General features: G+C 37.5%; 1 protein-coding gene across 5 annotated transcripts in view; it reads right to left on the bottom strand.

The window, feature by feature from the left end:
- The window catches only part of ZPLD1 (zona pellucida like domain containing 1), a 100,809-nt gene that overhangs the window by 18,300 nt on the left and 67,293 nt on the right, over nt 1-15,216 (bottom strand). For all 5 annotated transcript variants that reach the window (XM_039732771.1, XM_039732770.1, XM_039732769.1 and 2 more), the window contains 2 exons: nt 11,712-11,825; nt 2,980-3,093 (listed from right to left, as the gene is read on the bottom strand). In XM_039732771.1, coding sequence (XP_039588705.1) covers nt 2,980-3,085 — 106 coding nt within the window. In that variant the 5' untranslated portion in view covers nt 3,086-3,093; nt 11,712-11,825. The remainder of the gene's footprint in view (nt 1-2,979; nt 3,094-11,711; nt 11,826-15,216) is intronic.

The raw sequence follows: 15,216 nt of genomic DNA, 5'->3' as shown, positions 1-15,216 counted from the left end.
TCATGGATGTCTCCCATGCAAGAGAGTAAAGCCCAAGAGGTGCACAGATCCTACAGAAACAGAGACCATCTTGAATTATGGGCAGACTCATGGGGGTAAATGCTGGGAGCTCCACTGCCCATTTCTGCTCTGTTCCCCTCCACACATTGACAACTCACCCCAGGGCAAGCATCAAAAAAACCCTGGGAGGACAAGAGCTTCCACAGATCACCATTAATAAAAATCATTCCATCAGAAGAGGAATGAAAAGACCCATGTAGTCCAAAACCAGTTTCTCCTCATGAATCTCCTCTTTGATCAAATCACTGCTTTGATATTGAATTAAAATGCACAGTGTATGTGAAAAAGCTGCAACATTTCCTCAGTCCGTACTAAGTTTTCAACATGAACCCAAGACAAGAACCTCCTGAATCAAAACTGCATGTCCCAACTGGAGACAGACTGCTATGGCTCTATGCCCCAGAAGCCTTCTAAAAACTATGCTCTACTGCAATGCAGAACTAAAGTTTTTGTCCTGCGTAAGCTCTCTGAATGATGGCAAGATCTATCCTAATTATATATTCTCTAGAACACATCTAGCTTTGGTACAAAAAAAAAATCACTGCATTGTCATCATCCAAAAATGGGGCTATTTTCCCTTCATCCCTGATGACTATTGCATAGCTGCACTCTAAAATAACCCTGCAAACTGCAGAAACAAAAGTTCTGCTTGATTGTCATCCTATTTATGCAGCACTACTCCTATGCAAGAAGTCACCTAAGCGATGAATGATAAAAGCACAAACAAATGAAAAATGGATGAGCTCCATGGTTCCTCTAGGAAGGCTTCATTTGTCCTCTTTGTGGAAGACAACTTCTGTTTCTTATCAACATTTAAAGAAACCCAATGGCTTCTCCTGTGCCTGCATATCATGCTTGGAATTCCAGCTGACAGCAAGAAAGACTCCTTGTGTGGAACGAATAAGGAGCAGGAAGAAAAATCTACCCATAACAAGGTTCTGTGAGTAGTATCACACTTTGGAAAATACCAGTTCTCCTTTTTGACCTCTCCTGAGCCTAGTGCTGGGGAAACCAGCACAGGAAGAGTGAGCCCCTTCTATCTGGAGAGGCTCTCTCCCTCTTCAGCAGCCTCTCACGTCCACTAGCCCCAGCTCATTACATAGCAGACTCTTCTGCATATTGAAAATCACATCTGTCAAATTTGGGGCAAAAGGGGTTCCTGGCTTTTACCTCCATCTCAGATACACAACTAACAAACAGAATTATTTTCTTTCATAGCTCTCAAAATCAACAGTAAGACTGTTGATTAAATCCCGGCCTTTGAATCTTTTATGTCAAACAAGAAAAAGGACTCTGCTCTCAGTTCATATGGCCAGTGAGGGGTGATTAGAATTTACTTTAAAAAAAACTGTTTGCCTAAACAGATATTCTCCCCAGTCAATGAGATTTGGCAGACATGGAATCTGATACGACTCATTTTTATGAGGCAGAATTGCAAGAGGCCCCTAAATACCCTCAATAAGAGATGAATTCCATTCGCAGGTATCACATTGCAAACAAACATTGGCACAGAGCAGGTGCAAAAAATGACCAGAGAAAAATTTTAAAACACAGAAAGAGGAACAGAAGCTTCCCTCTATCTGTTGCAAACATCTCAAGAAGCCTGAAATGGGGACCAGATAAGCCACAATTACCTAAGAAACTCAAAAGGCAGCTCTGAAGCAGATGGGCAAAATTCACTCACACTTCAGAGGCAAGCCTGCAAAAATTGATGCTACAAAGTGGAATATATATATATTATGAATAGAATAGAAATACATATATATTAAAAAGTAGCTTGCAAAATACTCAGCTAAAGTGTGATTTTCTCTAGCAATGGAGACAGTGTATTTGATCTTCTTTGCATGTCTTATTTCTCTGTTCTTCATATTGATTAAGTGGAAAAGAATCAAACCCACTGTTGGTCCTTATGTCAACAAAACACCCAGCAGTGTGATAGTCACACAAGAATCAATAAACCGACTTTCTGCCTTCTGCTGACTTAAATTTAATAAAAAAAGCTGACCCTTCCTGAAAAAAAAAACCAAACTTTTATTATTCAGAAAGCAACAACAGGAGAGGTATTACAGTGTAATACTACACTGAGTGTTCATTACTGAACTATTCAATTCAATCGCTATCTCAGAAAAACAAGATGTGAGAGAGACAGTATTCACAGCCTTCTTTTTATTATTATTATTCTGCCCATGATACAACTGAAGCAGGAAGGATCAGCAATGTAATAGAAACTAAAAGGATCCTTTGCCTGAGTAAACCCTGATACCATGCCACCAAGACTGACATTTCATTTCTATTTCTCATTGTATTAACAGCTCTGAACACCCAATGTCCCCAAAATTACTTCATTCCCATTTTCTTAGAGGAAGGAAAATACATCATCCATAGACAAAACTCATTGCTTCACCTGTCCCCAAGCAAGGCCTTAATGTTGAAGTGAGGCACTAAAATTTTGCCATCAAGATAATTTTGCTTAAAATAGACACATATTTCTTTATTTTACTAAAAGGATATAATTATATTCTCTTAATTAGGAAAAGAAAACTATAAAACCTAAACATGAAAGAAAACCCAGTTAGAAGTGTGAGAGTGTTAAATCTATAGAGAACATTTACAATAATATGAGCTCTGGTAAATGTCTTGGACAGTTTAGAGCACTGGCAAAAGCAGGTCAAGCCCCACTGGTGTGAGGGGAATTGTTTGCCTTGCTACCAGGCTGAATTTGACCCATTGTGCAATTAAGAAGGAAGTAAAGTGCAGCATTAGGCAAGTTCATTGTCACAAAAACAGTTAACACTCACTTAATGTGGAGTCCTACCCCCAGGCCTTAGACAGATTTAAAGCTCTGTATTTAAAAATAAGCACTGCTTTGAAGCAAGACAATAAAGAAGCCATTAGAAAAAAACTCTATTAAATACTTACCAGGAAACCTGCTATGGAGGTTAGCATCACAGTTGTATCCATTGAACTGAGCAGTCACTGGGAGCACTTTAATCGTCAGCAGGAGCAGCAACCATACCTGTTCCATTGCAAAACCTAGCAAAACACTGAGTGGTTATTACACACATCTGTTCACTGCATTAAAGATGCTCACTGCAAACATTCTATAGCTCGGGAGGCGATGGTCTCCAGCAAAGGAACTGGGGATAAAGCTCACAAGCTTGTGGGAAAGAGGTCACAGACAGCAGGGACCATTTCTCTGCTCCTGAGTAATGTGCAATTTCTATTAACTTCTACAACTTTCAATCATAACTTGTGGCAAAATAAAAGGCACTCAAGGATAATAGAAAAGGGAAAAAAACAACCCTAAAATATATTGATAGTTTAGACTTCCTTGAATATTTAAATTCCAACCTTTTTTTTTTATGTTTCAGTGTAAAATTCCTTAAGAAAGATGTCTTGGCTAAGATTAAACTATTGTTCCAAGTCATGAAAAACCATAGAAATAAATGGTTAGCTCAGCAATTCTCAGGATCAAGATCCTAGAATAAAATTTGGTTCGTATCTATTTGCCAAACATTTGTTCTTTGCAGCACAAATACAATTAAATTGCTTAATACAATTGATGCAATTAGTTTGCTTCATACAAAGAGCTGGTACAGATACTTGCATCTACTTGAAATGTATCTGGCAATCAGAACACAAGAATTTCAAGTGTTTTCAGTAATGATTCCTTTAGCAAGGAAAGGCTTCAAGGTGTAACACCTGTGGTTTTTACCACAACCAAAAAAAGCCCACCTTCTTATACATGTCTCTCAAAAGCATCCCAAAATATTGAGATTTTAATCGGTAAATCCAAGTACACTAATTTTTTGTTTTGTTTATTTTGTTGGGGTTTTTTATATAGGTAAGATTTTGTCATTCCAGAAAATATAGCTGCTGATGTACACCGCAAATGTGGCAATGTTCTCCATTTGCCTAGACAGGAACTCGGCAATTCTAAGATTTAGGAAATTTCTTCCTCTAAGACTACAGATCACCTCTCTCCAAGTGGATAAGGCACATGTGCAAACTCCAGATTGGAACACACCTAAATGCAGCCATATCTGACACGGCAAGGGACTGTTCTGCATTGCTAAGAGCTGGCCCCAGCACGTGGAGAGAACACTTGAGACAAACACTCACTTTTTACTGGATCTTTCAAGGCTACCCAGCAGCCTGAGCTGCTTCTCCTCAATAATCCAAAGGCTTTCACTAATTTTCAAACCGGGCTCATTTAATGCTCTGTGTTGAAAGAAAGACCCTTAGAGGACACTCCCACATGCTTTGTGAATGAACAGATCAACTCCAAGTAAACACTGACCCAAATTCTTCTCAAAAGTCAAAGGTGTGTCCAATTGTACAATGATACCTGTGTAATTCTGCTCGGAAGTACACGGAATAAAACACAGAATTGGAAACGAGCTTCCAGCTAAGCATGCACATTTGGGAAGCCAGGTGTAACTTTTGCTATTATCACATCCAAAAGCAGCTCTCCAACCTAGTTCTTCACAACTTTCTCAACGAGTGAGTTACAGCAACAATGTAACTTCCTTTTTGTTTCAGGTGGATACTAAATTCCAAACAAAAGCACTCTTTGACTCTTAACATTTTTTCCATTAGATTCCTGTGGAGATTGACAGCACTTGCGGCTAATGTTGATGAAGAATTGTGAAAACATAAGAAAGAAAATAAAATTTCCAACTGGGTTGCTATGAAACCTCTGTATTTTCATGATCTCTTCACCCTGTCCATCACTCTCAGATGGAGAAGCACAGCAGTGTTTTGCTTGTTTGTTTACTATAAAGATGCAGACGTTATTTTGAAAAAAACATCTTTTTTTTTTCAGAAAGTTGGCATTTCTCCAGTGTTCTGGAGCCTTACTTCTGCTTGTACATACAGCAGTTACATCGATAAAGTGGGTATTACTGTTCTCTTGTATATGGGCTGCTTTCTGATGTCCATTACAATGGGATACATCAAGGGCAATTTACCAAGATCTAAACCTGAGTTTAATTTTCTAACATCCACAGTGGTTTTCTGCTAGTAAAAAAAAAAAAAACCTTTGAAAATAAATGAAAGATGCCACTGATAAAGCTGTAATTATTATTTTAGATGAAAAGCAGAGCTTCAGAATAAATTCTAAACTTTTAATTATTAAACATAACTTAAACTGCTGCATTTTGGAGGAAGGATAGATGATTGCTAAGGAACAAATCTGAATTAAGACATTAAGTATTTATAGCATTATTTCTCTAGCTGTATTCAGAACAATTCAGATACTACCACAACCAAAAATGTCCTACTTGCTTTTGGGCTATTGACTCATCTGCATATGAATCAACATGAAGATCCACATCACCAATTGAGCTGACTCCTGCTGCTTTTGCTTAAATAAGCTACGAATATGCATTATTTTTCATTTTCCATGAGAACTGCAGGGCTATAAAGCATCCTGAGAGGCCAATATCACTCATCTGCCCACGTCAGACATAATTAAGGCAGCCATTCTTGCTTTTCCAGTCTGGTCTTAAAGGCCCCTAGCAACCTATTTCTCAACAGAAATTTCTGAACTTTAGCCCTTCCAAATGTATAAGGCATCCTAAGCAAAAGTTTTGTACCCTACCAATATGGCTGACCATTTAATACAATTATAGAAGCATCAAAGTTTTAGCAAAATAGTAACAGGAACATGGTGTTATTGCTGGCATATAAATACAAAAGTAAAAATCCATGCTATCCATAAGATAGCATGCAAGTGCCAGGAATGGGATGATTTATAACCCTGGAGTGAAATTCATGAGGAAGACACCTGCCTTTTTTTCTTCATTTAGTATGTAATTCTTAGTATGCCTTTTTTGAGGAATGCAGCTCTTGGTGGTTTAAAAAAAAAGGCTTCTTTGATCTACAACAAACATATTCGGCTGTAAAGAACATTTCCAGGATTAAAAAGATGCAAACATATACTGTAAGGGAAATCTGACCCTTTCTGTTCATTAAACTCCTAAGAACAAATCCATATCATGTTTCACTGATGTACCAAGACTCAGGCCCTGCTCTTCTGTGCTGCTCATCGCTGAAGAGTACAGAGAGGTCAGAGTTGCAACAGGCAGTCCTCACTTTAATTGATATCACTTTACAAAGCCCTTGTCCCTGCTTTGATAAACTTCATCATGTCAGAAAACCTGCAGAGAATTCCCAAGTAAAGATGTTGATGATTTAAACATCACAAGCTTTTGCTGTCAGTTTAGGAATTTAATTCCACTGAGAAGCTATAGTTTGATTTAAATTCCCTCTTCTTTCCTCTGTCATGACCTGATATTCATTTCTCTTCTCTCCCATCCTCTCTAAAAAGATCTTCAAAAATTTTCCATTGTCAACAACATTCACTGACTCAGCCCTACATTTTTAATGAATTGCATTTGTGAGCCAGTTGCAACTTCTAAGTACATTATTATTTCAAATATTCTTCCTATATTTTATAAGAATTTCCTATAGTCCACTGCTTATTCTCTATTTTTAATTCACAGGGTATGGCAGTTCAGCAGAATAATATGGTGATCCTCATGCCTTCTGACTGGATACATTTTCAAAAAGAATAGTTAATAGTAATAACAAAAATTTCTGAAAGAAAATTATAGATGTGATGAGCACATAATAAGCTGGTGCCATATTTGCAAGTGTTTTCACACATGCCTAGCATACCTAGTAGCTGTCTAAACTTTGTCTAGCAAGGTACAGCAGGTATCTACAAGTAATGGAATAGGAACATTACTTCTGCTCACAAAAATATTTTCAAATTATCATTACATAGTTCAACAAGTCCACCTCAGTCTTTGCATGACAAAACAATTCCTCATCCTTCTGACTTGCATGTTTCTGCATGTGCACCCAAGATGTGAATAGTTGTGAAGTGCATTTACTGTGCCAATGTCAGATCCTCCAGAACCACTTCGCTTCTAAACACACACAAGACTGTCATCACTTAAAAGTAACCCAGTAAACAAAACCAGAAGAATATCTCTCCACCTCAAGTTCTTCAGTGGAATTTTCTCTTTTGACTTGTACATCCTGTTGAAATAAATTGTCCAGCTCATTTTCACTATCGCCTTCCACTTTATATCTTATGATGCAGATAAAACAGGACTTAGATCTTTACAGCAACTGTTTTAAAGATAAGCCTATCAAAAGGTGATAATTGCCTTTTTTTAAAAGGTTTTTTTTATAGAAAAGGAGTAACTGATATGCAAAGAACTTTAAGACACATTTCAACTACAAAATTTCTCTATGTTTGTGGATAATCTTCAGTTCTGAGACTTTGAAACACGTATATCTTTTTTTAGAGTGTTCTGTGCTTTCACCCCATAGTGCCATCACATTTCTGACACCTAGAAAAATCTGTAAAATAGAAAAAATAAAAATGTGCAGACACGCACATATCTATACGTACATGACAAATGCAAACACACAAAGGCAGATACATGAGCCTTGAAGTTCAACAGTTTCCTACTAAACCTATGAACAGCCTGTATATTCCCAAAATTACAGTGTTTAAGGCTCACAGAAAAGGTAATAATTTGACATATATGAGGAAATAATAAAACTAAGAACATCAGAAATCAGTACACCTCAGGGTGTATAAATCCAGCTGATTGTTCACACATGGAAAAGGTGAAAATATTTTTGTTTTAAATAAGTAAACTAATCTCTCTCATAGCTCTCCAGAACACAGCAGTTGTGGACTGAATGAGAAAGACCATGATTTAAAACACCCATTAGTCGGGCACAGACTTGCCTTCACCATCAATTATCTGGCCTCAGAATGACCTGTATGTATTTTCTAGTCATATTTTAGCCCTCAGTTCTGGAGATTTATAAAAAAGAATCCTGAATTAGCTCCATAATATATTAGATTTCTAATTAAATATCGGGACAAAGTTTGGAACGCCTCCTTAATCAAAATACTACCAGAACCAAACAGGAGCTTTCCCTGACCAATTCTAAATCATAGCTAAAGTCTCAAATGCTAAGACGTTTTGTGAATCAAGTGGGTACCCAGACGGTCCCAGGAAAATGAGACTCAAGAAATTTTTGCAGCTTTTGGAAAAAAAAGCTTTTGATTTGGTCCAAAAGTTTAAAAAATTCTAGTGTAAGTTAAAATAATTTTGTTATTTTCAAGCCTTTTTACAATAATCTCTTTCACAGAACAAAAAAGCCAAAGGGTCTGAGAAAGAGATGTTAAGTTTCCACAAAAGGAAGCCACATGAAAATCATCAGATTTGATTTGGAAGACCTCAGATTTTCACCAGCACCCTACAATGGGCAACTCATATTCAATATCATAAAACATTTATACGGAAGCAATAAATAATGTGCTTATGAATTGAAATAATAACTCTAAACCCTTCTGAACACCAAAAAGGTGAAAACCTACATCTGCTTCCAGAATTCACAGCTCAGTATTTTTTGTGAATCTTATGACTGTAGTGAGAAATAAATGTGTATGTTGGGTAAATAAGAGAAGGCTTACAGCTATTGAATCTATAAAACCAGGTGTGTTTAGAGAGAGGCACTAGTACAGGTCCATCTGGAAGTTCAACTCAGAGCCTCAGATAGGCAAAAATCCAGCTGAGACAGTTTTTCTGCCTGCCTAATGACCAGGGAAATAATTTGGTGTTCCATAATACCAATAAGCCCTTAAAAAAAATAAACAACCAAACAAAAACAACCCCTACCCTTTAACACTTCAAAACATTCCTAATAAACTTTTAAACATTGTACGTTTATTTTTACATTCAATCCTTGGATGCACTGACTTTTTTTAAAATATAGTCTGAAAAGAAACTAAGTTATCTGCATATTTACAATGTAAGAAGAGAACAGTGATCAAGTGAATGCTACACCTTTATTAAATATTTCCAGGAGATTTATACAAAGCAGTGTAATATCTTCTTCCAAGAAGACAGACTACTGGGAAAATATAATTATAATAGTATAAACAATTCTAAACAACTATTTGTTGAACAAGCCAGAGATCTTGACTTACTAGGTCTATTTAAATTTATTCACTTGCAAGTGTTGAGGTCTGTTTTCCCACTATTCTGTGCTAAATAGCAGATTTTTTCTAGTGTTTCCTACATACACAAGTGAAATAATATTCTTCAAATGTGATACCTTCTCCCTACATGGTTCTATATTATTTTCACCATAGCTCTGCTTAGTATTGTCTACTGCATCAGAAAACCTTTGACATCAGCAAGATACCTGAGAAAAAAAAGAAAGGAAATTCAGTATAAGATTTGGAGACTATTGCAGTGACTAGTCTGAAAAGATCACTTTAGCTCAAATTTGGATGTTCCTGACAAATCACAACCTCCTTTTAATCATTAAAATCCACATAATTTGGTTTGTTGTGTGCTGCTTTTCTTTAATTTTGTGATTAAACTCTTTAGTACAACTTCAGTGGATGCAACAGAAACACCCGGATCATAAACCAACTGAAAACATTCATAGATTCCCTATTGAGGTCACTGCATTCCTCACTCACATCATAAAACTAAAATAAAAATCATGTTGGATTTTCTTTCTCTTACTTCAGCCACAAAATACTATAAACAAGCTGATTACAAAACAAGAGCCATCGGATAAACACCAGCTGTGCCACATTCACTTACAGGCTGGCAAGCACATATAGAAGTATCTGTAATGAACAGAACTAGAGTGTTTAAGAAACTGTCTAATTAATCCAATAGTGAGAAAAAAATGGGACCATTTAGCTCTATTGCAGCTGGTCTACATTGTGTTTCTCTTTAACTTTCAGTAGAGACACTGCAATTAGACAATCACTGACACTAAAGCAAGTCCAGCATCACTTTGGACTGAAACACAAAGTAAAAGCTGTGTCACATCCCCTGCACAGGTAATGTACAAAGACTGTCCCTAAAACCTGGAACTAAGATTGTTCCTAAGCTTAAATACATTCTCCACACGTGCACATTCAGTCTACAGATTTCCTTCTCAGACCACTGATCATTATGGGGGTTCCATCAGTTAGCAAATTTACAGAGACTGTCAAATCATCTGATAGAGGCCCCTGAAGTGTCATCACATTATTGTGGCCTTCAGTCGCCTCTAACCATGGTCTGGAGTCAAACACACTGATCTAGTGATGAGATGCTCTTAATCCTATTGCCTGACCCCAGAGCCCTGCAATCACATGGGCAGATAAAGATCTAAATGAGTATCATTCTACTTAATTATGCTTTTTATGCTTTTGCAGAGAGCAATATAAATATAAATCTTCAGTAAAATAATGCTTGATGTCACTAGCAAGTAGATTATACTGCAGCCATCTGTTACCAGTAAAATGAGACTTCCCTCACAAAAATCACCAAGAGTTTATGTCATCATGATTACTTCAATTTCCTTGCTTTTAGAAACAACTAAGAAGTAAGGATGTAGAATAACACTGCAGAGTACAACCTTATCTCATCATCGAAAGTTAAACAAATTAGCAGTAAGTAATGCTACCAATATCTTGGTCAAAGAAAGTATGTAATGCCACAGATTTCACAAACTATGAAATCAAAGAGATTCTGTTCCCAAATTTGTATTTAAAAAAGAAAAACTATTTATATTGTGAAATGGAAGAGATTCACTTATGGTTATTTCTTTCATCATGTTTTGAGTCTGTGTTGTAGCCATTTGGGATTTAAAACAAGATTTGAAGTAATTTTTGAGCCAACCTGTAAAACAAGCCCAAGGTGTACTGCTGAAGATCTAGTTGAAAAAAAAAAACCAAATCATCATGCACTGGTAAAACCACTCTTTGACCAAGAATATGCAAGCAGGGCCAGCATTCCCATCTCCTGCAGCTCTTAAGGCTTCCCCCACAGTACACAAGGCAATTATAGTAACTATGTCAATTTGGACAGTATCGGTTCATCAGCTTAACCAAAGACTTGATTTCAAATCCCCGTGATCCGCACTGAAGAATATATCACTGTTATCATTACTTTAAAAATAAACAAAGGTGGTCCAATTACCATGTCCAGCCAGCTTTGTGACCAGAAACAATGTCACTCCCAATCAACAAACTCTTGTCATTCAACTGCAGTGGAGTCAGATAAGAAGTCCTGCTTATCAAAATTTTCCTCCATCAATGCAATGACTGTTGGGAACAGGCTGACTGACACCACAAGTTGGATAACATTGCCTCCTTCAAGCAATTAATTGTTTCCCTCCTGAAAGCAACACGAGTGGGTTTGACATCCACTGATAGCCTCCACATTGCACAGGGCTTATAACCTTCCTCACCTAGCATTAATAGCACAAGTCTGGTCTGTTTACCCTTAGGTAAAAGCTAACTTGCAAAAGTCAATCCCAATTGGATGCTAACACCTTCATGCTTGTATCAAGCACAAGTCTGGTCTGTTTACCCTTAGGTAAAAGCTAACTTGCAAAAGTCAATCCCAATTGGAGCTAACCCCTTCATGTTTGCATCAGCCATTCCCTGCCTACTTTTTCCCCAACAAACTACCACTGAGATTTCCTAGTGAGGTTATATTTGTCTGACAGGTGATAAAGTAAGAATTTCTTTTTAAAAGTAATGAATACTGTGAGATATTAACCAATATTTTAGTAAGTCCTAGTTGGCTGACATGGTGGGCACTTACCCAAATCCCCTGTAGTTGTTGAGTCAGCTGTACTCCATCTATCCCGTGCTCCTGCATGTGATCAACTGTTCAACTCCTCTGCCCTGCAGAACTTTTTCAGAAAATACTCTGAGCCTGTGGATGGAGGAAAAGAGACACTCATTATGAAAATTCTTTATAAAATAGGTCTGGATTTCAGATGGGAAAATTTGACAGGTCTCAGAATACTTTACAAGCCTGTTCATCATCAGAATGAAACCTGAGTAGGTTCTTTATGGTGGCTTTTTTTCAATCCTCTGCCTGGTTTTTTTTCTTGCAGGCTTTTGATCTGCTTCTCTCCACTTGTATGAAGAAATCCAGAGGACCATGTGGGGCAAACAATCAACCTGAAGAAATTATTCTGTCATCAGCTTGTTGAGGGAAAACCTTGTCTGATTAAAAAGAGGGGTGGGAGGAAGGAGTGAGATGGAAGCATTGAGATAGGATCAGTAACTAAACTGCAAGGTTATCAATGTACCATTGTGTGTTGTGAGAAGTGTCTTTTGTTTTTTTTTCAGCTCTGGGCAAAACTCATAGTACTAAACAAAACAAAAGCAAAAAGAGCGACATTTCACGCTGTGATGAAAACGTGATATAGGGGTGTCATCATGAATATAGGTGACAACAGAATGATAATTACCAACAGGACATCAATGCACACAAAGCCAAGTGCACACAAAGGCAAAGATCAAGCTGCTAGAAACTAAGCCTGCTTCATAATATCTACTCCTCTATTTATGGGATTTGGAGGGGGGTGTTCAAGTCCTGTTTCTGGCATTAGACTTTTTCCTCCTTCTGCCTCCTCCCTTCAGTTTATATTGTAACCATCTATGCCTGGAAAGTTTTGTTACACCTCTGGCCAGGGAAAACAGTAGTTTGTAGGCTTTTGCATGATAGAGACAGCTTTGAGGTGCCTGGATTTGTTGGAATGTAGGGCAGTTTTCAGAAGAGAAAAGCCCTGTCTCTGCCATTTCTCCACTTTGGCCAGCTCCTCTTAAGCATCAAAGTGCTGCAGAGCACACTGCATACATTGACAGCAACCCAGGCAGGCCCCACAGAGCCGACATGGCAGAACCAGCACCAACATGATGCACTGACTCGCCTCCTCCCCATCATCCTCCAGTGTCAGGGCAGTGACAGAGGAAAGCAGATTTTCCTCTTAACGCTGAAATGTCGTACAAATCTAAACTAAAATTTCTCTATGTAATATCAGTTTCACAAACAAGTGCATTTAAAGAACCTAACCTTGAGTAGGTTTCCAAAATGTGACACTCTATTTATGTTGTTTTATCATTAAGATGTATCCAATATCAAAAGCAATCCCTTGCCTTTTGCTCTTCAGATGAGATTATTGAAAACATCAAATCATCATAAATCACAGTGCAATTTCTGTTGCCACCGACAGCAATCACAGCTTCTGCAACATCTGGGTTTCCTCCCTCTGCAGGAGTATGTACATGATGAAATCCTGACAGGTGTCATCCCACCTTTCCCTTGCTGAAGACTGTTTTTCAACAAATAAAGGAGACAAAGCACAAGACTGCGAGACACATCCTTATTATGTGAGCCTTACTGAAGGAGCTGCTCACCAGCAGCTATCCACAGAGGAGCTGTGGCTGTGCTCTTCTGGGAGACAGTTCTCCCCAAAAGCTGTAGGAACAGCTTGGCTGAGGTGAGCACACCTCCACCTGACCATGCGTGTGAGTAGAGGTGAGTTAAAAGCCAGCTGGGCAGCACAGCCCACAGTGGCTGCATCGCCTTCATCCCAGCAGGTCACAGCATGCTCCCCTGTGGAAGTCACTGCTGACAAGCACCTCTCACCTTAACCTTCTCAGGGAAACAGTGGTTACCTAGATGTTCCCAACCCCAAGCATCTTTTGCCACCTGGAAGGGCAGCTGGTTTCCCCTCAATCTATTACAACCCCATAGGCAGGGTGAAAAACAACCCAACATGTTTCATGATTAATCAATTGCTCTTGTTTACAGGAAGCTATTAATCAAAACATCCTTATTCTTAAAAGGGATTTTTTAAAAATCCCTTGTTCTTAAAAAACAAGCCCTTCATTGCTATAACACTGTACCTATAAGTGACCTGAAGGATATACCACATGCCCTCAAAAATCCAAGTTTCTTTTTCAACTTCTCTATGGAGAATTCAGTAATTCTCCTGCTATATAATGTGTTATTTCTCTACTCTTTATATTTAACAAAAAAAAGAAATCCCTGAATCCTTTGACAGGGAAAAATAAACCAAAAAACCTGACTATTTCACCATTAATCCTTGAGAGAATGTGCCTCCAAATATTTGATTCTCCAATCTAAGAGTATTCATAAGGAAAACTATTTTCACCCTGTATATTATTCACTCATTTATAATATTCATTCAGATTTCCAACAGCTATTCTGGCCAGAACAAATATAACGCTACAGTTCTATGAATAGATCACAATAAGCTTTCCAAATGTACCTCATTAAGAGACATCTTGCTCACTTCCAAATTAAAAATCTGTCTCCATTCCACAAATCCCTCTGACCATCTCACTCATATTTTATGTATTATTTGAAATCAGACAAGCTGATTCTTCTAAACCATAATTTTCAAGGAAATTTGGACACAGTTTGATTACTAATTTTATCTATTAGCTTCTAAGGAACTTTTTCTTTTCATATAGAATGGTATAACACATAAGAAAAACATTTCTTTTTCCCTCTTCTCTAGAACTTAGAACGCCCCCACACCTTGCTACCTATATCTAAATACCTGTGAAGAGACAGAGAAACTGCAAGAGAATAGAAAAACTCAATAGAGAAGTACAAATTTCAAATAAAAGATTATGTCCAAAGACTTTTAACCAGTTCACATGCAAGCCAAATTCCACTGCTGTTTTGCCCACAATGCAACTACATATTTTGTCAGATTTTCAATTATCTTAATAAAAATAAGATAGATGAGATCATCCTTTATTATTAATCAGAATTTTTAAAAATCACGGGCTTTATCACTATTATACTCTAATAGACAGCTCTGGAATTATCTTAAACTTACTTCTACCAAACACAGACCACATCAGAACTTCACTGTTAATATGAAATTCTACAAACCTCAGCTAGATTAGTAGCTTGAACCACAGAGGCTATTTCAAAACAAAATATTCTTCAATGTCATAAGTCATATGAAATGTCCATTCTCAGTTTAAGAGTGAAATGCTTTGCTCTGTGAAGAGGAATTCTGGGTTTTTTGGAAATGAGCTCTGAAGGTGCACAGTGACTGCTAGAGCGTCCATGAAATGAGTTCTGCAGTTTAAACGACCTTCTAATGGAACAATTCAGCCAAAGCACACCTCAATTGTTTAGGAACAGAGGAATTTTTATGCACAACTAGATAAGTAATTTTTCTAGTCATATGCTTTTTGTAGAATATATGTCAATATCAAATGTTTAAAATACGTCTGAAAAAAATATAGTTAAAGAACAACCTCAGCTGTCA

The sequence above is a fragment of the Passer montanus genome, unplaced genomic scaffold (genome assembly GCF_014805655.1).
Source record: "Passer montanus isolate IOZ18808 unplaced genomic scaffold, ASM1480565v1 scaffold80, whole genome shotgun sequence".
Lineage (NCBI taxonomy): Eukaryota > Metazoa > Chordata > Aves > Passeriformes > Passeridae > Passer > Passer montanus.
The sequence above is the reverse complement of the archived record's forward strand: the minus strand, read 5'-3'. Positions and strand labels throughout refer to the sequence as shown.